At 41.7% G+C, this 27,706-nt stretch overlaps 1 protein-coding gene across 20 annotated transcripts; it reads right to left on the bottom strand.

Moving 5' to 3' along the window:
* Positions 1–2: 2 nt before the first annotated feature.
* Ndae1 (Na[+]-driven anion exchanger 1) lies at positions 3–27,469 on the bottom strand. Of its 20 annotated transcripts, XM_069118761.1 has the most exons (24): positions 24,150–25,283; positions 19,665–19,795; positions 18,904–19,044; positions 17,178–17,243; positions 15,659–15,797; positions 15,341–15,560; positions 15,114–15,237; positions 14,556–14,732; positions 14,162–14,224; positions 13,234–13,338; positions 12,417–12,520; positions 12,155–12,340; positions 8,481–8,687; positions 7,989–8,401; positions 7,757–7,922; positions 7,212–7,370; positions 6,934–7,083; positions 6,566–6,841; positions 6,097–6,486; positions 5,905–6,012; positions 5,701–5,835; positions 3,652–3,830; positions 3,464–3,578; positions 419–2,752 (listed from the first exon to the last, which is right to left on the bottom strand). In XM_069118761.1, exons 1-24 carry the CDS (start codon positions 24,179–24,181, stop codon positions 2,675–2,677), a joined length of 3,864 nt encoding a protein of 1,287 aa, XP_068974862.1. In that variant the 5' UTR covers positions 24,182–25,283; the 3' UTR covers positions 419–2,674. The 20 variants fall into 20 exon arrangements, 19 of the variants coding, with proteins under 19 accessions (XP_068974846.1, XP_068974862.1, XP_068974845.1 ...); XM_069118744.1 differs by lacking the exon at positions 14,556–14,732 and having other exon boundaries at positions 420–2,752; positions 3,455–3,578; positions 13,243–13,338; XM_069118742.1 differs by lacking the exon at positions 14,556–14,732 and having other exon boundaries at positions 420–2,752; positions 3,455–3,578.
* Positions 27,470–27,706: the final 237 nt, after the last annotated feature.

The raw sequence follows: 27,706 nt of genomic DNA on the forward strand, positions 1-27,706 counted from the left end.
ATTTCTGCTAGAATATAGTAAGTAGTCACCTGTTTTGATATTTGTTTCTTGTTATTAGATATCGAGTACAGTGACTACGTGTATGGTAACTCTGATTCAATTTCAAGTGGCGACTTCGGTTCCAGATGTTTACCCCTGCAATTGCATGCAATGATCATCGTAAAAATAACGTCATTTCGAATATTGGATATTGTTTCTCGTCGTTGAAAACCTAGAAATAATAGAAAAGAGAGGATGCTTAGGAAATTGATGTAGGACGTGAATAAGAACTCACTTCTGCATTTTATGATCGAAGCTTACAAGCATTGGGTAAACATGTAAAATGAAAATAAATCGAGAAAAATGATTTTTGTGGGTAATCAATATTGTATTTGTTTCTTTTTCTTTTTTCATCAGGATTTATCAGCAATTCCGTTAAGGAGGACTAATACATCGATTGCATGCATGGCAGCGAATTATATGATTGCAACTGATTATATACATTGTTGCTCGCAATGAGTTTCCTCGTTTGTTCGTATATATACAAACATTTATGACCACCGGAGCAAGTGTCCAAAGTGTGTATATTCTTTATACGAACTACAGTTAATCATTAAGGAAGTTATTTGTTACGTACACTTTTATTCATGATGAAAATTGAATGATGTTCGATGCGATGTTATGCGAGGATAAACAACTCCGCGTATATACGCTGAACTTATTGCTCGTAACAAAATTCTATTTCAGTACCTAAAATAAATTTCTACGCTTTCAACTTCGGTATCCATTTTTATCATTAACGGTATTCCGTTGCAAATAGATACGTTGGACAGGAAACTAGGTCTTCTAAACATGGCGCGGCACACTCTCGGGATATCTTTGTAAAAAGTTGCAGCAAATGTGTTCGCGATTTTTAAAAAATATGTAAATTGAAAATATAGCGGAATACCGTATCACGCGCATTCACTGCTCTGTTATTATAATTTGTTACGCGAACCTTTTAAAGCAGAATTTTGTTTACGTCGCGTAAGATTTACAAAATTATTGAAATCACTGTTCTTTCACTAGGAAGTACTTACACATCATCCATAAAATGTTCAAAATTCTAATCACAACCATTTAAAATACTATAATGACGATCGTAGCCCGTTAGCTTATGGCAAACATGTGTCTGAAACGGGATCGAGTACGCTCGCATGCGCTTCTATAATTTCTTTCCCATTGCGAGCGTGTATAGATCTGCGAGCGGATATCTTTCTTAAATTTATACAAACACACGTAACATCAAGACGAACGGCTGCTTCGTATCGTACTTTGCTGTATGTATAATACATATATCGATAGAGATGTTCCAATATATGTTGTATATACAGGTGGAGGCCTATTAATGCCTCTTACCTCTCTTTATTATTAATCTATAGTGCTACTATCTCATCTTCTCACTAAATACGAAGACCTAATCTCATTTATCGACGAACTTATCACGCAGTTCTCGAGCGGACTTGCAAATCCTCGGAGGTTTATTCCAACGTGTAATAATCTGATAACGTGTCGCTTGAAAAATATCGTATGAAATTATTCTCTTCTAATATTCTCGCACCAATCGGTTCGTTTCCGTGTCTGTGTCGGTTGAAAACCGGCGAAGAAGGAGAAATAACAGCTTATTCGTGTAACGATCCGCGCAATGTTCTGAAAGACTGCAGTACGTTAAAAATCTCATTATTCCTTTTTTTCGAACGAAAAGGACATCCTTCAAGGGACGGCGTTACGCATGGAAATTCAGTCGTGCTAAAATTTCGATAAAAAACATGGAAAACTCTTCTCTAATATCCTTGCGTACGAATTTTCTTCCACGCAATCGAATTTTCCTATTTTCAGCGTAAAAAAGATGCTGTACATTTACCGTATAATGAATATATTGTCGCTGTTGGCCGGTATCTGACGTGTATTGGAAACTCGAACAATTTTAATAAAATCCAATCGTGCTAAAGGAATGTTGTTAATGTTGCATGAGCGTTGGTGAAGAATGAGTCTCGTCACTGGGGGGTAATACCGACCTTTTCGGCGCTTTCTCTACGATCGACGACGCGTATCGGTCAAGCTTCTTTGCGAGACATCCCTCGAAGGAAACGTCGATATATCCAAAGGGGTTTTCTTGGCGTACTTTCTATGGGCACAAACTACTTAATCCATATAATCGCTAGATTACAAGTATACGTTATTGCGCACTGACAAGAATAGATTCGAGATCCAGCGATGACAATTCACGCGTCGATTTATCAACAAATCCAATCTTAAATCTAGATCGCTCTACTTTAAGTTTCAATGATGTGTGCGTTTCTTCTTTCTTCCTTTTTTACGAATAAAAGGTTCACGACATCTACATCTAGGTATCCGTCAGTGGCGTTTGTTAATTGCACTCGTCCAAGCTACAACGCGATGAAATTAGATAATCTCGCGTGCAATTCCATTTCCTATAAAATATTGTCCTTGTAATAACTTTTCTCGAGTGTTCCTGACCACTATGATCGCGTTTACCATGACTGGACGATAACGCGTACGAGGAAAATCAAAACGTGCTTTGTACCGTTTAAATTGGAACTAAAGGAAAACAGAATCTTCGGAATCGTTCAAAGATCGAGTGATCGTTCAAAGATGATCGCGAGCGTTCGTTCCCAATGTAGCGTTGTTTTTGTTAGACAGAAGTCTCGGCCGAAGTAGTGCCGTTAATCGTTAACGGGCTGATGCTTTCCTTCGATCGTATCAAGTCTACCTGAAACGATTAAATCAAACATTCCGCATAATTTCGCGAAGCGCATTAACGAGAAGCCAATCGTTTCAAACAAGCATCTACGTACATAGAAATCTTTGAATGAGCCACGATGACAATTATTCGTTCCGACGATCGAACTCAACCACTCGTTACGGTTGTAAAAACTATATATCACGGTAATTACGTTATCGCAACGGATAATATCGCTCCGCAATTTCTCTTATCCACGGATGGATACGAAAAATTACACTCGACTATCGAAAAATGCGTGCAAGTGATAGATCAAATATGAAAGTGCGAACAATAAGATTCAACACATGCAAAAATTAAATTTTGCTCGATTCTATCGTGATAATTGGACATATAGAAAGAAAATCAAGTCCACTGATATCTTTTCTGTTGCTTTCTATTTTCATACTTATTGGCGAACACTGCATGCTGCAACTTAACTATGCATCGGATACAATCGAGAATGGATGCGAAAGTAGGTCTTCTTCTCTATCAGAGTCGTCGTTGTTCCTAAGGACGGATCTATCTAAGACGACTCCGAGGGTTCCGTGCAGCCCCCTTTTATATTCTTACTCACAGTAGCGTACAGGGGGTATGTTGCATGCCGGTGTATTGGTGCTCTTGCTGTGTGACTTGCCATGTGATTTATCAGTTTGGTGATCGTGGTGGTGGTTAGAATTTAGAGTCATTTACGTTTGTCACCTTGATAGAGATTCCACTGTCATCTTCGTCCTCTTCGGTCATCGTAGTCAGCCTCGTAGTCTCGTCAGCCATCAACAGGTTTTCCTTCTTCGAGTGCTTCTTCTGCTTTCCCGCGCTAAATTCCAGCCAAGTTAACAACGTCGTTTTCACGTCGTTACTCTATCTACATCCTAATCGACTACACGTACTTGATAAGTTTCACTTGTTTCGTTTTCTCGTTGCCTTCGTTCACTTGTTGCCAAATCCCGGTTTTATTCACCTCTTCGCTGATATTGATGCTCGCCATTGGGATCTTCATAATGTTGCCGTTCGCTAACGAAATCTGTATGTTTCCCGACGGTCCGTATGCCATAGACTCGTTCTGTTCCTAAGGGACAAATCGTAAACTCAGCTTTGCGCTTGATTCTCGTTGGTCTCGGAAAAGAAAATAAACCAAGCCATGCATTGAACTCGGCAAAACTCTCGGCACTACCGTACTCCACAGACCTCGAAGAACGGTGGATTTGGGTATAAAAGGAAAGCGGTATTTCGGTTAGCATCGTCCGAGCTGGAAAAGGAAAAAAAAAGAAAAGACAGAAAATGAAACTTGCATTCGGCTGAGAACGAGCAGGTATCGCGTGGAAAAGTAGCCTTCGTGACTCGTGCAGAGCCGAATCACCTCAATTGTTTTGTTGCTTATTAATGATACCAGAATGACAGTATCGATAGAACGAATCGCTGGAACGATGGACGGAGTCTATGCCATCGTTACCGCGATCGCGATCGTGATCAAATTTGTTATATCGCAGTGCACGACGTCTGAAGTTCAGCGTAATAAAGGTGTGATCTTCAGCAGGAAGGTAGATACAAATGTTACAATTATTCTCGAGGCCGAGGAACTATGGACGTGCGCTTATAGTCACGTACCGATGACAGCCGCAGGATTCGACGACCACTGGTACCTTTATGTCTCTGGCATTCTTTCATTTCCACATCGACTTTCCCCTGATTGTCCGATTTTCTGAGAGAATTTTATCTTTTTACCTTTTTCTCTCCCTCTTTTTTCCCCACAAAAAAACGCGTGTGTCTCCTTAACTGCGTATTTAAGTTATGGTGTTTGGATCTTGTGCTTGGAAATAATATATATCTGATAAAAAGACGGATACTATACGCGAGAACAGCGAGGAAAGGTTTCTGTTCGATGCCGAAGGTCCATCTGATCTGATGTGTAGTCTAGTATCTTACACGTGTCGGGAATTTAGGATTGCATGCAAACGGAGCGTGTTTGACTCGTGTGCTATGTGTCAAACGTGTCGGTAAATGCTTCGTAAGGAAGAGTTGGGATTACATAGAGATTTGTGTGTGTTCTTAAACAATAATGTATTTTCATATGTTTAGGTAGGCAATCTGTGTTTGACGATACATCGAGCGGATACATGTGTGTCAAATGCTTGTCGAAACATTGGCATCGTTATAGTTTTGCGTGTGTTGTCACGAACTGGTAACGATGTTTCGTAAATTCAATTAAAAAAACAAAAAGAAGATTCGTCCGCGTATTAATAAAATCTCGTAGGCCGACAAAAGGTAAGCAATGTTACTATTATCGTGTTTACGAATCTTTCGATGGTATACTTTTAGTAAATATGCAATTACCTACAAATCTATGTAATTCAACTACGATAACAAATTTATCTATGTTTTAAAACAGTCGTGTCCAAAATGCTATATATTATTCGAAGAAACAACTATTACATGTAATTAATACTGGTCGGAGTATTTTGGCACGCACAGTTGTGCGAAAATTATTTTGGTCGAAAACGTTTACGAAACCACCGAATACATTTTTTTGTTTTCTTCAATTTTGGTGCGAGCCATTCTCGTTGTTCAGGCACGTTTAATGGCAAATTATTATTATTATTATTATTATTATTATTATTATTATTATTATTATTATTATTATTATTATTATTATTATTGCTTCGATCGGATAGAACGATAAAGACCGGATAGATCGGATACAGCGATAAAACGACGTCGAGGAGGACTGTTTGCTAGAACACGTGCAGCAAAATTTAGACCACGTGCAAATGATCGTTCGTTAATATATCGCGTCGTTCGCTGCGTTTCCGGCAAAACACGGGTTCATCGTAATCGCCGACAGTTACCGTGACCACGGGGCAAATATTCGCCACGCGATCACTTTTTTTGTGCTATTTACGACCAATGATGATATTTAGTACTCGTCTCACGGTGCTAACCTCGCCGCTCTCCAGTTGTCGTAGATCTTCGGCGTGTTTCCTGCTTGGTTCCGGCATTACATCGTCCAAGATCTTTAACTCGCGTTGAGTGAACAACAAGTCTAAGGACTTTCGTATCCCAATCATCACCACCAACTGTATAAAATATCGTTTGTTTGAGAAACGATGTTATCTTAATTTATTATCATTTGATAAACGACTAACCATCAAAGGAAACAGGATGGAGGTGCTGCTGAAAGATTTGATAATCCACAAGCAGGCTAAACAAGTCAACTGTATCGTTGTAAACAGATGAACGCGTTTCAGTGGTACCTACGACAGTTTACGATTAGTGGATTATGAAAGATGTGATCGTTTCTGAGCAACGCACGAACCATTAGCTGTTAATTATTTTACCTGCCGAAGGAACATATAGTCAGGTTGGTATTTAACCGGCATCAGCATGATTAAAATTCTGTCGAAAAATTGAAGTCCCTTCAACGAAGCAACTCCCATGTAGAGGAAAACTCCAAACAGCACCGGCATCGGTATGTGTCTCAGCATTGGCGTGAGCAGAACCGAGCAGCCGATCATCAAAAAAATTAAAATGTGTGTAACACGCTGTTCGCGGACACCGAGGAACTGCGGTTTTTCACCTGGCGCGGCACATTCCGATTCCAGCTTCAACGAATTCACGTGATTGATCGAGAGCACCGTTGCCGCGACGAACCAGGGCAGTCCCATCACCGAGCAAATTTCTATCAGGATCGCAAGGACGAACAGATCCAAATGATAGCCGCATCCTTTCTAAACACGAACGATACACTTTATCGATGCCTTTCTGCCAACTTTTCGATCGCTTTTCAAACGAGGAGTAGACACTTGCCTTTAATTTGTTCTCTTTCCTATTGACTATCACGGCTGTAATTTGTTGATCCATAAAAATCAGTATAGTGCCTAAGAGAGCTGGCAGACACGCGACGATGGCGCTCCACCATGGATTGCTTTGAAAAGGCCAGATCATCCATCCCCGACCGGCCAACGTCGGTTTGAATTCCTCCGGTACTTCGAGCTTGGGCGTTGGAATATTCACGAAATGGTCGAGCGTGCTCATCGAAAATATCGCGATGATCACCGCAAAATCACTGACCACCTGTCTGACCTGTATGGTACGCGCGACCAATGAGACTTTGATCGGTAGCTTTTACCGATTTTTATTTTCCACGCGGCTAACGACGATCGATGTAATACTACCTTTGATGGAAAGAAGAGAGCGTTCTTGAAATCTTTGAGCTCGACGGATAGCAAGAATGTGCCCATGAATAGTATAATTGACATGAGGAACACATCGGGTATGTAGTGCGGTAGGTTGCAACCATCGCCCACCAGCGTGCCGTTGTAACTCTGAAAGAAAGTTAACGACATCTCCTCATCAGTGATATAACGCTGTATCGAGTCAGTCTTAAGATGAAGGTGCCGCTGCAGTTTGTAATTTCGGCTAACGAGTAGTTCGACGTTGACGTTCAACTAACCTGGCATGTTTTTTGATCGAGCGCCGTCCAATTAATGTTGTCGTAGCTAGACGGTAGGCTGCCATTCGGCGGCTTGCACCAACACTCGTAGTTGAACGGTTCGTTCGCATGAGTATTTATAGGATACTTTTTGCCGATGGACAATACGTTTTCGATGGCCTGAAACACGCGAATCTTTAGTCAATTTCCTCTCCGAATACTCTCGATTAAAAGCTGACGAATTAAATTAAAGCTTAAGAACGTTCGATTGTCGTTGCCACTCTCTAGTCAAGATCGAGGTCGATCGAACTTTCGGCTCACGGTTTCGAAGCCCGCTTAAAACGCTTCGATTAGACGCGTACACTGCGATTCGTGACCCAGATGTCTGTGATTTCGCTGATTGTGCGATTCGCGAAGCACATACAGTTACACCATATCCAATTAACCCGTATCGCAGCAGAAGGACACTGTTGCGCAATTAAGATTCACGTAGGTAACGAAAACGGATTCTTTGCGAGTGAAACTTACTTTTCCTGTTGTTCGAGATGAGAATATCGGTCACGTACCTTGTAAATGAAGATAAACGCGATCAGAGTGGCGAAGTTTTCCTCCGTGAACCGCGTGATGTAGCACACGAAAGCGCTAGCGTCGATGGCCACGAGGATTACCAGAATCAGTGTTATCCACGAGCCGATCCAGAAGCGGAACGACATGTAGTTCCAATCTGATTTCCTACGAACATAACGATATACTTTTACGTTATCCACGAAACCTCTTACGTCGTAAGAACCTACTCACTTGCAAAATTCGTAGACTATCGTTTCGAAGACTAAGACCGGGCCGGTGGAACCGAGAATGGTGAGAGGTTGACCAGAGAAAAATCCATATCCGATGCCGCAAACGAAACCGGAAACGAGCGACTCCATGGCGGCCATATTTTTGCCTGTGGCTTCGCTCAGCAAACCACCGAATGTAATTATAGGCGAGAGGCAGGCAAAATACAGGAAGATGAAAGAGGCTACGCATTGAAGAGCTAACGCGTCCTTGAAGTCGGAAAAATAAAACGGAACTTTTCTCTTTATGTCGTTTACCAAGCCACCGAAAAGCCTGCCAGTTCTCGAGAGACCGGATTCTTCTCTCAACTTTTGCTCGTCTGCTTCGTCGTCTGGGTCTTCCTTCGGTTTCTCTTCTTTTGGTCGCTTCCTTACATCCTGAGCAAATCGATCGATATGCTTGATTATGAAAATATAAAATTCTCGATTTGCGAATGATTTCTCATGTATATTTTACCTGCGAAGGAATAGCAGCAGGCGGTTCTATTCTGATCGCAGGGTCCCATTCTCCTGGCGGTAGAACCGTAACAGCGTCTAAAAACTCGTCGATTCCTGCAAGTAGATGATTTCTGTTCTTGGCCTTGTACGCTACGTCGTGGAAGACCTCGTCGGACATCAGCGTAGCCATGGCACGGCCAATCTCGTGGAAACCTGTGATTCCACCCTACGATGCAAACAAAGTGTATGTTATGGTTAAAGGAAATTGTGAATGTTCAGGATAGATAAAGAAGGAATGCCAGATACAAATAAACGAACTTATTACGCACGAAACAACTAAGAATCGAGAGAAAAAGGAAGTTGTCGGAATTTCTCGTTCACGTGCGATGCGTAGGCTGTGTCATTTCAACGTTATGTGTTAAGAAAAGTTCGTGATACTCCGTCATTCGCGAATCATAACGACATTGCAATCATCTAGCGAACTTAGAACTGCTCCTATTCCTTCTTTTTTATCAAATACGGGTGACATGTTTCATAAATATAGAGCACGACTATACATTCAACGCGGCATCTATTTAAATATGCACATTTCATACGTTGCGCAATTCTATTATATGGAATTGAAAGTAAACCTTACCATTGATAAAATGAGACTGAAACTATGGAAGATACTTATTGCTTACTGTAGAAAACACGATTGTAAGTTAATAATATTTTAATAATATTTTATTTGGCGATTGCAATTTTTTGTAAATAGGTTTGAAAACACTTTTAACGATAACTCAAATAAGATGATTTGTATCATAAAACGCTGGACTTTGGAAACGTTTCAAACTTCAAACCTTCGAGCAAATGTATATTTATCATCGCCAGTTGCTGCAACATTCGTGTGAAGAAATAGATAATATTGATTACCGTTTTGAAGCAGCAAGGTTTCAGAGTTTTGAAAATTAACATATACCATACATTGGACCTAAAAAATTTGCAGCTGTAGGATTCTATTACATAAGCGAAGGTGATAAAGTGACATGTTTCGAATGTCAAGTAAAGGTATGGTATTGGATAGAAGGTCTTTATTCGCAAATTTAATTGTGCTAATGTACTAATTGGAGTGGATCCAGCAGTTATACCGCCATTACCAAGAAGTGCAGATATACGTATAATTGTAGAAATGTATTTATAAATAATTACCTACATCTAGTCCTGATAACCATAACTTCTCAATGAAATTAGAACCATCAGTCACAGCTAAACTTTGCTGTTTAAGTCTGCGAAGGACTAAGGAACTAGTATATCCTGGTTATGCTGGTTACAATGCTAGACCACATGCATTTGCAACATGGCCAAAATCTATGCCACAAACGAAGGAACACTTAGAAGAGATAGTTTACAAGATTGGGACACAAGATGATTTTTGCAAAGAACAAACCAAGTGGTAACTGAGAATAAATGTTAAGAAGAAAAACAGAATAGATTCTAAGTTAGAAACTACTTGACATGTCCTTCAATAAAAAATAAAAATCAAATAAAATAGGGTAAATTCATGTGCATTGTTTTCTGACATAAATCTTATAAATATGTGTAGTTAACTTCTCCAGAAGATGAAGAGATACCAATGATAGTAGCGTGTTCTTTTGGAAAATGGGAGAAAAGACACAATGCACATGAATCTACCCAAATTTGTTTGCTCTTTTACTTTTCATTAATGTTAAACAGTTGGAGGAGATCTGCGGAGAAACCCTAACATCAAACACCCACCCACAGGTGGATGATCATCCTGAGCATCCTGAGTATTCCGAATCATTAGAGGACCGCACACTGCAATAAACACAGTGTACCAACTACGAATAGATTGCGAAGAGCTGCAGAAGATGCTGAAAATTAATTGAAAGTCGAGGATTCGAAACTCAGAACTTTCGGTTAGGAATCCAAGCCTCAAACAACTTAGCTATTGCTGTTTTATTTACAAACATTATTTAAGAAAGTATAATAAGGAGTTGAGAAGTTGATTGTCAGAATGTTACGGGAAGGAGGGGGCAAGAGATAACTCAGTTTGCTCCGCCTGTCTCCACTTCCTACACTGTCACAATGTTTAGATAAGGTACATGGTGTCAGATGTATTATAGTAGTAGGATTTAAATATCAGCGAGAGGTTATAATCACCTATATACATACATACAGTCTACAAACGTAGAAACAGAGGGAAGAAAAGAAACAGAAAGCAATCCACAATCGAGTTCTCAAGATAATGATATTCAGGGTATTGCAAGCAATAAAATCCGTGAAAGAAAGTGTAGAAAATTTATGAATATAAAATCACAAAACATTAAACCTACAGACAGTGCAAGAATGTGTAAAATATGTTATAACGTAGAATTAGAAGTAGCATTTTTAGTATACAGACATTTGGACGTACGATTGTTCATGTAAAACGTGATCCTGGCATGACAACTTGTGTAGCGTGAACCTATTACGACGAGTGCACGAGTTTTCTTCTCGCTATATTTCATACGTATTCATAATATTTCAACAATTATACATAAAAATACATTGCATACATGGATAATATATTTATGGTGATTCTGTACTTTGAATTTTATTTTTAAATATTTTTGACAGACCGTTTCAATATGAGCGACTGAATCTCCTATAGACCATCTAACGAATTGAATCAGTATCGATAAACGAAACACTTGTATGTAAAAAATGATTTTATTATTGATTGGCTAATACTGGTTAATTGTCAATGTTCATGAATCTATATCAGAATAAAAAAGTATTAATTATTTCGAGCTTGTTTTATAGCTGTATTTATTCCGTTATTTATATTTGTTGTCATAGTATTTGTATACATGCTAACAATGAATAATCTCAGAGTATAGCGAATAAATTAACATTCTGAGAAGTTTTATAATATTTTTTGTCATCTAAATGAACCCATTCCCATTACATGCAACTGTTTATAAATATTGGCTTGACCTGTTTGACGATCGGTAGATGTCAACACGTTTACCACTCCTTTGAGATCATTATATAAATATAAATATTATTAGAAAATAACCATTAGCTATACCTTATTTCAAAGATTTCAATTCGAGCAGAATGCCTCCCTAAAATAGATTTAAAATGAAACATCGGTGAGTGATCGATTAAAGAAATGAATCCGTTCATTATGTCGAGATTAAGCAGATTAATTTACTGATTCTGTAGCAAAGATTGGCGAAAGCTTACAACACAAAGAAAAATATATTGAAGCTAAAGGATTAGAATTGTGTACAATGCAAAAATGCTTCGAAGTCGTTTCATCTAGTCTAGTGGATTGAAATGGATCGCTTCAGTCATCTGAAGATTCACTGTGGTCGATAAATTAAAGATAAAACGTTCGCTGATGAAAAAGAAACGCGACAAATCATTGGAAAAAATCAAGCTCTCACCGAAACTAGGTAAAAATCGGTTTGTATATCGCTCTTTCGAGATCGAGAATAGTCCAGGCAATCAGAGTAGACAATTGCTTCGTTAAAACGTTAATTACGCGAAAGGAGCTTTTCATCGAGTTACCCGAGAATCCACGTCTGCCCGATAGGTATACACAATTGATGCTCTGTTAGCGATGCACGCTACAATTGATATTCCAACTGAAATCGCTTTACTCATCGACAAAGTGCTTTCGTCTAGATTTCAAACGAATCTTACCGTAGGTCCGAGCAGGACAAATATAAATCTTGTTGGCACAGGAACTTCCGTTAAGTCACCCATTATTCCCGCCTGGCTTAGTCGAATAAAGGCTGACAGTGTTTTATCTAAAAAATCGACTTCTCCTACGAGAATGTTGCTCGCCTCGGCTCCAGCTGGTATTTTCCGCATAAAATGAGTATTACCCTGGTGAAAAGACCATAAAGAAACATTTCTGCGCACGGTCTGATTATGATGGATGAGATCGTTAAAGTCTACGAACCTTGTGATTTGCGTCTCCGTTTTCTAAGGCGGACGAACTGTGATTCCGGCTAATTGACACGCTGCTTGGACTTCGATCCATCCCGTTGGTGCCTGGTTCTTGGCCTGAAAGAAATCTAGCTTACCGCCTACTGCGTCTTCCCAAGGTAAATTACAACGAGAAGTCGCGTGGGCAATGTAATCGAGGAGCTACATATTTTTCCGTTTCCTCTCAATTACCACCTCTATCCAGCACCGCTAAAAGTTAGATAGTTGCGGCCCACGTTCACGTGTCGAAAGCGTTTCCGAGTTGCGGGAATCTGATAATAGAGACTTCGCGAGTCAACGAAGAACGAAGAGATTACGTCGTAGATCGGAATTACTTCTGTTTTTCCTTTTTTAACGCGAACGTTAATTTTCAATTCGAAGATTCTCCGTGCAGAAGCACGTAGAACTTTCGTTAAATATCAGGAACACGTAACTCAATCCTTTCGAACGGTAACCAATACGGTAAACTTTTCCGATAAATTGACCACATAGCTGCGGCCACTCGAGGACGGAGTCGATTTTGTTTTCCGTGTTCCCACTTGCCCTCAATAATCGTTTGCCGATAGAGGTGTTATTTTAAACATCGTCGTTTCAACCTCGATGATCGCGGAGCGTTCGTTCGACTCGGGATTCCGACAACTCGTGATACTCTCTCGTCGTTCAGACTTTCGTGTTGAGAGTTGATATGATTATAGCGTTGTATAGTTTGCTACGGGAAATTTACGGCGACGAGAGGGTTCTCTAATATGTTAAAAAATAAGAAAAGTGCCAAGCACAGTAAAGCAGTTTACCGGGATTACCGGGTATGGCAAGGAAGCGGCTACCGGCATTCAGCGCTGGCCCACTGCCGTGACTTGTAGCGCCGGCGATCGCCGGGGCAGAATTCGATTCCTCCACTAAAAATGAGCATGAAACACACACCAGGATCGTTCTTTATTTACAGAGGAAGGACCCAAGGAGGAAGGAAATCCCATATTCATTCAGTGCACTACGTTTCGCCAACGGTTGCCTACCGAGCGAAACTCGCTCCAACTCGCAACTCGTTCGCGAGATCGTAATCGTTTATCGTTTAGGGGAAATAATACAAAATCGCATAGACAGGAGAGGAAGATTAGTTGGAACGCTGAAAAGGCAGACGTTAGTCGATTATAAGTATGACAGTTACTAGTACAAAGTATATCGAGTAGTTAAAGTATACATTGAGTCACGTGCATATTATACAATTAGAGAGATCATGCCTCCTGATTAGTACTGTGAAGGTTCACCTATGCGTTCCCGCGATCGTGCACTTCCTTCGAATCGCTTCTATCTCAGGAGAACGTGAAAAGAATTGCTTGGAATCCCGTGTATCTGTGTCGCGTCACGGTCGCAGTAGTAACGGCTGACACTCGCCAGACACGAGCGTCCTTCCGAGCCGCTTTTGCGAGACCGACCGATAATGAACGCGCTCTGTGCAATATTTAATTACTGTAGAACATCGAGAAGTTCACGGGAAAACGAATAGTGGGAGACGATGCATAATCGATACGGAAATATATGTCAGGAAATATTACATTATTGCGGTTCTAGAATATATACGAGAAAGTGGAAAAAAAGAGACAGAGGGGGAAAGAGACAACGAAATGCAGAAAATTACCAAGTAGACGAGAGTACGAAAGACACTGATTTGTGCTCTATCGATTAAAATTTATAAGAACAATAACCACCTGACAGTCTAACCTTTTAGTTGACACATCGCGAACCATGCTGTGAATCCGACCACGTGGGGAATGCCGAATTCGTCTGATTGAAAAATAAGAAACAAGTGTAAATATTCGTACCACGATCGATTCAGGCGAAGTCGATGGACTTATTATCCATGTAGCCACATGTAGCCACTATACACCATACTGACGAATTTTTACGCAAAATGAAAACGAATCGAATCTTGCGTGCACGTTTATACAAATTATTCGTGAATAAAGGTTAATGTTTAATAGCGGGTTAAAACGTTATTCGTAGAGAAGGGTTGAATACTGTTAGACAATGAGAACAAAGGGATGTAGAAAGCTGCGAAAGCACCGTAACCCAAGGCAATCGAGGCTGCTTAGCCTTAGTCTGGCCTACGTTATACCTGGAACTAGAAGGTACGGTCCTTTCAGATCTTTCGCTTCTTTCGAAAGCAGAGCCGTATTCGAATTCGGGCAACTGCTACTGCGAGCGACGGAGGGAGCGTAGGCGTCCCTAGCGTCGCGACGCTCCTGTAAATCTGACGTCAACAACGCATGCAAACCACAAGTACAGTCGGAATCTGAAAATGTCGAGCGTGTTGCACGCGTTTAGTGTGAGGAAATTTTGAAAGGTCTAAAGTGCTGCCGGATATTTTCGACCCCACTCACATACCATTTACATTTCTCCAATTTCTCGTTCAACATGTTTGGCATAATGTCGAGTAAACAAATAATATAACAGATAAATATTTTAAACAAATTAAATTTTTCGCAAAAGGGAAAAGAAATAAAGTGCAGAAAATATTTAGAGCTCAAAAAGAGGTATACGCTTGATCGAATCGGGATAATCGAAGGAACGTGTTTTGTTTCAAATGACCGCACGCGCGATAGCTAAATATTAATATCCTTTTTCTCAGGTAACATCGAATGATCTAATCGAAAATGCATGATGGCGAACTTACTCTTCGAAGAGGAATGATTTCGACCTATTTCGGCCAAAGATCTGATAATTGGTAGCCTGGACATGTTGTTATCCTTGCGTCTTTCGTGTTGATGCCGATGCCTCACCAGAAGAGCTTCCCTGACCTGTATTCCAAATAGCTTTCTCGTTAAAACTTGCGCTTAAACATTTCATAAGCCAGAGAGAGAGAGAGAGAGATAGAGTCTGGTCACGAGCCTCCATCCATACCTTTTCCCTCGCCTCGATCGGCAAGGAGCCCTTGTTGATCATGTTATCGAGTACCAAATCGGCGATTTGTTCCAAACTCGCTGCCTCCATGTCCAACATCACAGTTCCATTTAACAGCAGGCTCCTCAACTCGAAGAGAGCGTGCAGCGAGAGCGTCGCTACGTGAGGTTTGCTCCACCTATTTCCACCCTCCTCCACGTCTTCCTCGAACTTAATCCACCTGAATGGAAAATGTCAAGATAAATATTATATTTGTCCGATATCGAGGAAGAATTTCGTCATTGCCGAGAATAAAAGGTTCTAAGGAGCTGCGACTACCTGGCCGTTTCCTTCCATTCCATCTCGTCACCATCCTTGACGAGCTCCTCCATCTCGGAGAAGAGGGGGTGGGACTCGTGTGCATCGTCCCCGACTTCCTCGCCCAGAATAAACTGCACCCTCTGGGCTGGCGGCGTAACTGTAATTTCAGACGTGCTTCGTGAACCATCAGGCTTCTTGTCGTTTGGTAAAAGAACAAACGGAACAACGGAACATTTTATGTATACATTATATAAAACAGAGAAAGAGAACACGTCTGATAAAACACCATATCGAGATGTTTCAGCTACTTGTAATTTTTTAAAGTCGATTGAAATGACCTAGGGTGAACTCCGAATAACCTTACGATGATCTGAAACAAATAGGTGATCGCTATATGATATGATTTTGAGCGGTTTCAAAACCATCTCCGTCAAATGACTTTCACGTGACGCTTCGAATGATCTTTGTACGGCCTTCGAATGACAAAACGACCTTGAGATGACTATGAAAGATCTTGTAATGACATTGATATGATGGAACGACCTTCGGATGATATCGATATGACCTCCAACCACCTTCAAATGAATATCGAATGACTTTTGGTACGTATGTATCTTATAACTGTGTCTCAGTGCAATAAACGATGTTTTCAGCCAGTTCAAGTGCATTGTTTGTAGGAACAACGAAAGAATGTTGTGCGTACATCGTTAAATAGTAGGGAAGAAAAGTGGAGTTTGCGAAAAGAGAGCTGATAAGTTCACCTTCGAAAATGCGAGGCACTCTGAGAGCAAAAGTATGCTAGTATCAGATCGAGCAGTGCAGAATGATCAACGCAAATATTGCGTGCATAATGACAAACGACACATGCACACGCTTAAGAAAAGTGTTAGAAATGTATTTTTTTTTTTTTTTTCGAATTATCGCAAGCTGTTCTATAGTGATGCATGTAATCGCAAGTAGAGTCGAGTGTCATATCGGAAAATATCTAACGAGACCATTCGTATGGTTGTATCCGATTAGGATTATTACAAATTATTGTTTCGTTTCGCTGGCCGTAAGAAAATTCAATCTTTTTGGTTCGCGGAATATCTACGTAAAGATAATCTACATTAACGCAATCGCGTCACGCAAACGAATGCAGCACTCTTTATGTAACAGCAATAAATAGTGTAACAAGTCGTGAGTCATTATATCGTACATATAACGATTTGATCTGATAAATATTAATCTTCTTCGAGCTGGATCATGCTACAACGTGAGTACAAATTACGAATCTAATCGAACGTAATAACTCGCCAAATTGCCGGAGCGATTACGGCAGCCTTGACGAGATCCTCAGGTATAATTGCTCTTCGTTGTTTCTTTAAATCGTCGACTCTTTCTCTTACATTTTTTAAATGTGCCTGAACGATTAAGCGAACACTGAAAGTTCGGGGAAATGGAATTTTCAAGCCATCTTCATCTTCACGTACGAATGATCTCTTTGGTAAGTGTGTCCGAGAATACATAGAATTCAGTTACGTGTATTTTAGCTTACGTATCATCTCGCCGTCGGGATCGCAGATATTAGATAGTCGACTCCTTCGAGTCATCAGCAATTGTCCTGAAACGTCAACGATACAACAAACATTGACGCTAGTTCGTCGATCAACTACGAATTTCGCCCAATTACTCTTTCATAGTTTCGTTTTTCACGGTGACTCGACACATCGTACAAGAGTGTTTCCGCGTGGCTTCTCTACCTCGAAACGTGGCCATCTCGTCGAATCAACGAGAAATTACCTGGAGCCAGGTGGCTGATATTCGCCAGAAGGTTTGCGACATAAATAGCTTCTCTTGGACGAAATTAAAAATGTCGCTTGCAGGTGACACGGGTGAAGGGAAGAAGGGAAGAAAACGCGAGTCATAGCTTCGATATACATTCAAATAACGTCGATAGAGATTAAACGACTGTGTTGAGCATAGAATCATAGGTTTATCAAATGAATATATAAATAAATCTATTTTATCGGGACGAAGAAATTAAACGTTGATCGAGGAACTGCGGCCAGCATCTTTAGGAGGATAACACGTTTCCAGACCAACGATCTAGTATTATCCAAACGCGAATCATACTTATACGTGAATGCGTTTCTATAAGAATTTGTTACCAACATTTTTTCCCAGCTTCTTGTAGGAAGAACAAGGAATGGACGCGAAGTATCTCGCGAGACAAGGGCTGGAAACCCTTGTCAGAACCCGATATCGGTCACCTTCTTATATTCAGTGTGCCAAAGATAGGGTGAACAGCCAGAGAAGTCGTGACAAGTGGTTGGCTGGTTGCCACATATCGTTCAATAATGCCGCAAAGTGCAACATACCATGTAACGTTTAGCCGCGCGTTCTGCGGTAGCTACTTGAACGACACGACACCGCTAATGGATATGAACCAACCGTCGGAGTAGTTTTCAAAGTGTTACGGTCCGTATGAACGCGCGCGTACATCAGACGAAAGAACCGTTTCAGCATCCGCTAGTAGCGACGCTGTTTCGTTTTTTTATTTTCGACAATAGCCGTGCGAAAGCACGCGAACGGCTTTTCTCGCGATGTTCCGCGATCTTAACGACGTGGCACAGCGTCAGAAACTTTTCGCGGCTGGTTCCTCGAAACGTCTGTATCTCCACGGATCGGTGAAAATCAAGCGAACGAAGAAGTTGGTGAGAATTTCCAGCCTTTCGTATCTTGACTTGAAGTGCCTTTCTTCAGCCAACTATAATAGTAGATCTTTTTGAAGCCGCACGAGAGCGATTAACTAAGTTCGATGTAGTAGCATCGAGGCTACTTTAGTCTCGAAAACTCGTGACCTACAAGAGACATTTGTCTCCCGTTTCTATTCGCGGTGGTTATCGATTACGTCGGAGAGCGTCAGTCGTTCTTTACCGAAAGGGAAACACATGATACGGATTCGGAAGAGACGAGATTAGGTTGGTTCTCTCAGTTTGGGACGGCGCGGTGCGGCACGGCGCGTTAACCGATCGATCGTTTTACCGAAACGATGGGCGTGGATCCGTCGCGGTTTTAATTTTATGGATTAACCAACTGTGTAGGGAAATGTTAGTTGCGAGGAAAAAAACACGGGCAACCCTTTAGCTGGAACGCGGTCCGATAAGTAGCCGATTTAGAACAATTGGGGCTGCGACGCGACACAGGAAAAGATCTAACGGAGGGTAGAAAGCGAACGAGGGTGCGTACGAAGCAGAAACGCAAACGAGGAGAAAACTTACTGGGCCTATCGTTGTCGACATTCTCCTTATCGGTACTGCTTGTTCCCAACTGACGTTGAGAATGATGGTGCTTGTGATGACGACGATGTCTCCTTTCGCCTGGTAGATGCACGCCCACATATACCGTGTGCGCTCTGTGACCTGGAAGCAGATGAAAGAGAACTCGCGTCAGTGGCTCTCGAGTCGACGTTCCACGACATTCCTACGATTATCGATAATAAAAATCCTATCGAGCATAACAGAAAGAGAAATTCACCGCGATCTTTTCTCTATCGGTCGAGGACACTCGGTGTCTCCCCTATCTTTGGCCGACGACCGACAGACCTTTATAATCCCGTTGCCTCTTTCCATCTCCACGTTTCTTAAACCTTTTACACCCGCTCTATTACCGTGGCTAGATCAATTTACGTCGGTCGATGCGAATAGTTACGAGTCAGCCGGATAATCCGAATCGATTTGTTCGTCTGTGGAATGTCGACGGTTCAAGATCGCACGGGGACAGGTGACCTCGAGCCCGACGTTCAACGCACACGAGAAGATCGCGACATTGCTAAACGGAATAACGATTTTCGAAGCACCGGCAACGCGTTCTATGAGCAAACACCGAAGCCAGATTCGTATATCCAGCTGACCTACGCTGGAACGGTAGACATCGATGGCCCGATTAAATCGCAAAGAAACATAAAGGTGCGAAAGCTGCTTTCGATATCGGCCGGAATCTTTTAAGAAGATCAGAATATAAATGGAAGAAATTTCGATACCTTCGAAGTCTTTCTCGGTGTAAGATTGATGAGTGATCCGAACACCGGGATCTTTCGGAGCCTCGTCGTCACCTGTCCCACCTACGTGGGCCGCGCCACCTCCGCCTCCGATACCTGGCTGCATCCACGGTCTAAAAAATAAATCAAACGCACACGTGTAATCATCGAATGGTTAAGATAATTTTTCTGATTCTTTGTGAAATTACAACAATTTTTAACAAAGTGGTTCTACGAAGGTTGGAAGGTTGTTTTGTTTCAATTCGACAGCCTCGATACTCCGCGAACGATTTACCTTCGTTCGCCGCAGTAGCAGCGACGCGTTCAAAGATATGTATTTCGTGGGCTCGTTATCGAGGTGAACAGATGTTCGCACGAATACGATAGCGACTCGTCCGCTGCGGTAGCGACGCGTGAATATATCCGACTCTCGACAAAAGTACCGATAACGTGTAAATCGTTGCCCCGAATTCTCGTCTTTCAACGACGCTTATGAAGGAAAAACGCGCGTGGGATTGCGAAGTAACGCGGGGACGGTCGTCTGCTTGCGGTTACTGGCGATGCACACGCGATTTTATAATAATTAAACTTCCTCGACAGGAAGTACTTTGTTCGTGTTGCAGCGCGAGCACGCACGCGTTCTCTTATTTCCCTCTTCTCGCTTACTTGCTATCGAATCTTTACGCGTAGCGATTTCCAGCAAATTTGGTCGCCTATTTTTCAAATACGAGCACTCACGATGAATCATAGCTGTCAGATATTTCCTCAGGGTCCATACTTCGTTGCATTTTTAATTACGCACGACGAGAACTCTAATCCTGATAAACGTTGACAATGCTCGACGATGTATTCTCGAAACAATGGCAGGAGTTCTGAGTGTTTCTGCTGCACACGATTGACTTTGTATCTCTCGTGCTTCGTTTCTCGTAGACGCGTCATCTTCGTGGTAGATAGATGAAAACGTGTGACATCCGTCAGTTTGAAGCGACTCTTGTTTTTCCATCGACGATACTAACGAGCGAAATTCTAACGTAGGTAATAGTTGCACGAAGATCGTGAATGGCTGTCACGCGAGACGCGCAATCGGTTGACACGTGCGATTATAGACACAACCTGATTGCTATGTCAAAGCAGATTAGCTCGGAGTGTGTCGTACGTGTATCTCGTGTAATAAAGCATCGCAAAAACGCGGCTCTTTTGCCGATACGATGCCGTCTACTACGTGAAACCAGCACGTTCGCTAAGGGTAATAATTGCAACGAACATGATGACAACGTTCCGAACGACATTGACCAGGAGACAAGAATTTACGAGCGGATCGTGAATGTTTCGCGCTATACAAGAAACTTAACGATCTATCCGATTTCATACGATGCTACACGATCTCATTTCGCGATCAGAAGACGTGTAATAACTTATTTTCTGTTTTTTGTAGTAACTTACGTATAATCATAAATAATAATAAATTACATCAACATCGCTGTAAAAACAAGCGATGAACGCAACGATTAATAAAGGGCCATTGAAAAACACATAAAGATGTACATATATGACAATAGTTAATCGTGAAGGAGAATTTGTTACCGGAAAAACTATATGTACAAATGCAATCGATTATTCCGTTTTTACCGTACGTTTGCCTTCGTATTTTCTCTTTGCTTTGGACGAGTAAACGACGTTCTCAAACGGGAAAGTCGGAGAGTATAGATCGAGGGAAGGAGGTTGAAGTGCATTGTTAACAATATAGGACAAATAATATTTTTTATATTAACAATGTACGTTCAGGATACGGTTGTTCGGGCCCGTTGCACCGTATTCTTAATTGTGCAAATTGCTTTGCTGACTGCTTCGACTTTTTTGCCGGAAATATCTCTTTGTTGCAATGCAGCTTGTGTAATCTTGCGGTGTAGATAGCGGTTTGATATCGCTTTTGTATTTTTAAACTATGTTTATATGATTGTCGTGTTATGTACACATATAATTAGTTTATGATCTGTTAATATATGATATATTTTACGATATAATTATGATCTATTTTACTATTAATATCATTATATCGTCAGAAATCCTTTGAATCACTGCGAGGCATTGGTGGCAGTCGATCCTAGCGAATATTCATAATATCTTTGACTACGAATACAATAAACGTATTATCACGGATGCAAGTTGCATTTTAATACAATCGTAAAACGAAGATGCGCAATTCGTAACCGGTTTCTCTGCTCCTTCGTCTGATTAAATTTCCACGAAGCACGAACGTTCGTGGAAGTTTCGTATCGTGGGATGCGAGGAAACGCGTTCACCAAATACGCGAGATAGTAGGGCCGCGAGAATCGATCAGATTTTCGGTGTAACGAAGCCAAAGCATTCGAAGAAGCTTCCTCTAATCGAGGCCGATTGCCGGAATGTCAAGATCGCGACAAACGTCAAACAGTCAGCCGAGGATTACCAGCCGTCAAGTGGATAATTACCGGGTTATGATTATCTACGTCCCACCTATGTGTATACATACATATACATGTAGTTTTACATAATAGACGATCTCGTATGCCGCTTCGACGAAGGGAGAGTGGCATAATAAACGAGGGCAGCACACGATAATTCTTTAATTGTTGGAGGTCAATCTGGTGTTCGTCGATACGAAAAGACGGGAAATACGACGATTCATACTTTCAAAGATCTACCGACTCTCCGGTTTCCAAAATTTCTCGTATTTTTGAAGTTCCACCAAAGCCAAGCGTCAACTGATCGATGCACGCGACAAATTCGAAATGCTGGCGAATGAAACGCGTGCGATGGCCGATGCTAAAAGCGCACGAAATCCACGATTGCTAAGCAACGGAAAGGTTCATCAGACCGGTCAATGGAATGCATTAACGAGCGATAACAACGTCAAATGAAAAAGTCCTTGCGATACGTTATTTTTTGTAATTCGACCAACGGTTATCGTCTGGGACAAAGTTGTGCCGCTCGCGCGGATATCGGTCTGTATAATTGAAACGTAAAAGTATAACGATCGAAATAATCGTCAGTTACGGGTAGTCATCGCCAAAACAATCGACGACCAAGTCGGCTATGAGTCGCTCGGTTCGTAAGATCCGAGGAGAATCGCGATCGATGCAGGCTCTCTGCCAAGAGACGACACGATCATTTGAATTTCGATCAATTTCTAAACCGAGATCCAAACAGACGTATACATGTATATGTATATACGCAGTGAAAAAGTCATCGGAGTCTCTTCGTCGTATATAGTGCTCATTGTAATGACCGTAGTTGGACTACCAGATCGTTAGAATGACATTGTTCCGGAAAAGCAGCGATGCGCTTTAACATTGAAATTATTCTCGCGCGTTGGCGAGCTGCGAAGAAAATTTCGCAATGTAGCGTATTACGCGTATCACTTGCAAGAGCATAGTAACATGCAAGGTGGTACCGACTATCATGTTAAACTTGGAAAACTACGGCGGAAATAATAGAAAATAATAGGTATATACAGTGTCGCGATACATGTACGTGTTTGGCGCTTCGTATTCGACTATTGCGAACTACGGCTCGGAATCACCTCGTTCTCAATACCAACCATATAGCGTGACATATCGCCTGAACAATTAGTTTCTTCAAGTTCTTTCGTATGTATTTTCGTCTGCTTTTTTCGTTCGCTGTTTGCTTTATTTTATATCGATATGCTTGCCGGTGTGAGATCGCATAAAACGTTAGTTCAGAAGATTCTGTTTAAAGTACAATTTGTTAATCGCGTGTGAACGAAAATAGACGGATAGATATTGCAGTGTATTGTTTTTGTATAATTTTGCAGACCAATATGCATGAAAAATCCAATGACGATGTACAGCGATACAAAGTCGAGTAAAATGAAAAATGGACCGCGATAATACCGATAACAGATAAATCAAAGCTTTTAAAGTATAGTCACTTTATTTAACGCGGTAACAAATGGAAAAGTGTTTGAGGCTGGTATCACTTGGGTTTACGGAAACAAGTACAAATATGCTAAGGAATGTGGAAAGAACGCTATCGACAAACGCTAATAGATACGACGAGGAATTTTCATTTACAGAACTACGATAAAGGGGAAGCGTCTAATGCTTTCGGCATTTAAACGAGCCGATAAAAATAATCTATGTACCTAAAAATTCGGCCTTGCACAATCATCGATAAAGATCCTATCTATCGTATTGAGTAACGTCGAGGTTAAAGTGCACCTCCGTGCCATCATTTTTGTTCCTTTAATCAAGAAGTTACGTTCGAGAGAACAACACTGTTCTTTCATTATGCGAATCAATGTCTTCGCGTTTTCTGTTTCCAGAGTCAAATAACTCGAATCTAATGCTTCTTGATCGTTTTCATTATGTCACAAATTGTTGAGAAAGGCGCGAGTTGTTGCATGTTCAAGGTCGTTGGAAATTTACATCGTACTTATATACGCGCCTCCAATTCCTTGTAAATCGAACCAAGGATAAATGTGGTTACCTCGAATCGTACCCGAAGGCGTTAGAGTTCATGATCCGGTGTTTCTTCCTCCGATACTCGAGCGAGGAAGCTGCGATGATACGATGGCTACGATCGGAGCGGATGAACGACGGTGGGGTTAAGTAGTTGGATGGCGATCGGTCAGACGGCGGTCCTCATGGCCGAATTCGAGTAACGTGGAAATAGAAACGCCAATGTGGGCGTGATACACTCTCGATGAGACACTTTCTGGTACGGTAGCACGGTGCTGGCACGAAGGCACGTTGGCACGGCAGGCTGCTAGACAGACAGCGGAATCGCGGTCTGCGCCGGTTGATCACACTCGCGCGCCCACTCTCACACTCGTTACGTAGCTTATACGCACGTTTACGTATGTCCAAGCAGCGCGATGATCGCCGATCGACTGTTTACGACCAGCTGACACCGATGTGTGTTTGTGTTCCAAGGGCTTACCGTCGACGAAGGTCAGTGGCAGTCGAGGAACGTTAGTCAGCCAGTTATCGCATAGTTTGCTAGTAGTCATCGGTCATTTGCTGTTTCTCATACGCACAGCTAACGCTGATAAGTCAACTCCACTCAGGTAATACTTCAATATTGTGCTCTCCGAAAGATCGTTTGAACGTGCGCAACTTTGTTTCACGACTCACAAATTTTACCAATTCCGTCTCGTGACACAGATGACCCGGTGGAGTTTTCGCGTGAACGATGCGGGAGAATCGACTTACGAGTTTCTCGACTTCCCAGATGTCCCAAGTAATTCCTTTTCCCCTTCGCGAACGACCAACTTTCCCTCTTTTCATATTCTCGTGACGTCTTTTCCACTTTCGAGATAGATAGGTGATATTTGAAAAGAAAATGGAGCGTGTGAGCGTGGCCACGCGTGCCGATTAAATAGACGCAATCAATTCTCGCGTAATTCACAAACGTTTGCATTGAGAAATTGATACCGCGTTGTCTGTTTGCTCGCTCTTTGCAGCGCTTCGCTAATTTTTGTCCAAACAGCTAGTTTTCGAGGCAGGTTTTTCCATTTTAGCTGACAGGTTCGGAGCGGCCGCGCTCCGCGTCCCTAACGTACCGTCGTTTTACGATCATAGGTCAGATCGCGCGTCGAAACTATTTATGCTACGATTGCAAAACTAACTGACTTATCGTCGTGTGGATCTCGCGATCAACAAATACCAAGCAATCGATGGAAACCGCTCGAAACCAGTGTCGACTAGTTAGGAGTCGAGATATTCGTGTGATTGGATTCAGGTGAGATTGCAAGAAATTGTGACCAAGGTGGGGCATGCAATCACGGCGCGTCAACAACGATGAGCAAACTGTTTAACCTTTCATTCATTATCATTTTGATAATCATCGATAAAAATAACACGGTTCGGTGACTGAACACAGTTCATGGAAAAACATAAAGCATTTGTATTAGGTTTATACATATCAAGAATTATATATATATATATTATATATATATATTATATATATATAATAATTATAATATATAATATATGTATATATATATATATACATATATTATCGTCGAATTATTGCACTCTTGTGCGTTGCGCGGGTAGTTCGGATCAGTTTACGGAAAACGAACGTCAGTGGACACGCGCTCACTGTGTGTTAAGTTATTCTTTATCAGCGTTCGTTCGAGCATCGCCTATCTTTCTAGTGTCAATCAAGAAGGAATCTTTCATAAGGAAACAACGATTGTCCGCTTCGCCTATCGTTATCGCTTGGTTAGATCCAAGTCGTTTAACGACTAATCTTCAAAGAAGTGCGTTAATCATACTTAAGTAAAATATAATTACAAATAAAGCTTAGAGTTCCGATAAGCAGACACTTCACGGAGCGCTTATCAGCCTAATGGCCTGATTACATTTACCTGTTGTTCATTCGTGTTTCATTACGAGTAGCTCTATCGTGTATCGATGAAAATCGTTTCTTCGTCGATCTTGTCAATTCTTCGCGATGCACAACCTTTCCAGGTATTTGTAGGTTTCGACTGACACGATCCAAAGTACGTGAAGAATTCTCTCGGGTAATTCAGGTACCGATACGAGAAAGAGGATATTAAAATATTTGCTTACCTTCTAATTTGCTGGAAGACTCGAACGTCGTTTGATCGCGAGTGTTTCTCTTTGCAACGCGATCACGTTATATCAGGCAGCCTGCATCACCGCGCGAAAACTCGCACGTCGGCGCACCAATCGGTACACTTTCACGATTTTGATCGCTATCCACCGGATCCACCGATATCCACGATTAGGATGTCATTTTACGTTCTCCACGAATACAGAGCTGCACGCTAAAAGCAGAAAAGGCGAAGATGTGGACGTTCGAGCGGAGAGAAAACGCGAACGAGTTGTCACGAGATAAAAGATTATAGCGAGCTGAACGACGCGTTATATTTTTCGAAAACGGAGACTCGTTACAGCGACGCTCCTCCCTTGCTTTTCCAATTTAACACCATCTTGCCATTTGGGAATCGAAATACAAAGCGATCGACTGCCTCGCCCATTCTCTCTCTATCTAAATAGATATTATTCTTTCAGTGCTGTGCTTGCAATTGTACTTATGTAACTTTACCTCTGAGATAAGCGAAATCTAGAAACGTGCTCGAGCATTTGCAAATTTTTTTTAAACGTTCGTGTTCTTGTTATCGATTAAAAAACTAAGAATCGCGTAATATAATGGAAACATTGGCGATAGTTGCGTGTCGATCAGATTAGTTAAAAAAGAAACGAAGTTATTCCTTTAATTTTTCAATCATTACCACGGATAATGATCCAAACATCGCGTGTTCAGACGCACCAAAGTTTTCTATTTCCATATTGTTTGTACGAAGAGGTATAAAACGATAATTTTGTCCGTTCTTTCGTTTATAAGTATTTTCTTCTTCGAGCTAACTTTTCATTTTAGCGAGTTAAATGGATAGAACGAGGTAAACGAGTAAATGCAGTGGCAAGTCGTTGGGCGAGAGTCGGTCATGACAGGTGTCAGGTCGCGAAACGATTAGAAGGAGAGGCAAGGGTCAACCACCGAGCAAGTTTAACGCGCGAGACCTCACAATCAGAGTTTCCCTTGAGATAGCAGTGGAATGTCATGTTCCTACGGCCGCGGCCAAACGGAGTGAATCAAAATCCTTTTGGGCTGGGTTCGGATCGGTGACAAATCGGAAGTAATAGGAAGATCGAGTGGCTCGAGTATGCGAGTACGTCGCTAGCGTAGTCGTTGAACCCCTGTGCTGTGTGCTTGCTCACTGTATGCAAGGACTCGAGCGAGGAACGTGCGGCGCGTATCCGCGGCGCGAGCATACTGCTACTCGTGAACAGTGGAGGCAGCTTCACCCTCTTCGGTATTGATCCACGTGGCCAGCTCGACTCTTTCCGCCACCAGCCCCACTGCCTCTTCGCGACCATCCACCGACCGATGGCTACCGATCCATCCACTCCAAACTGTTCATCCCCTTTGCAGTCTCCCCTTTTCCCTTCTTTCTCGTCGTTCCATCGGTTCATTTTTCTTCTTCCCATCAACGACCTCGAATCGACGTTGTT

Source organism: Bombus flavifrons, chromosome 8 (genome assembly GCF_040668555.2).
Source record: "Bombus flavifrons isolate JBK064 chromosome 8, iyBomFlav1_principal, whole genome shotgun sequence".
NCBI lineage: Eukaryota > Metazoa > Arthropoda > Insecta > Hymenoptera > Apidae > Bombus > Bombus flavifrons.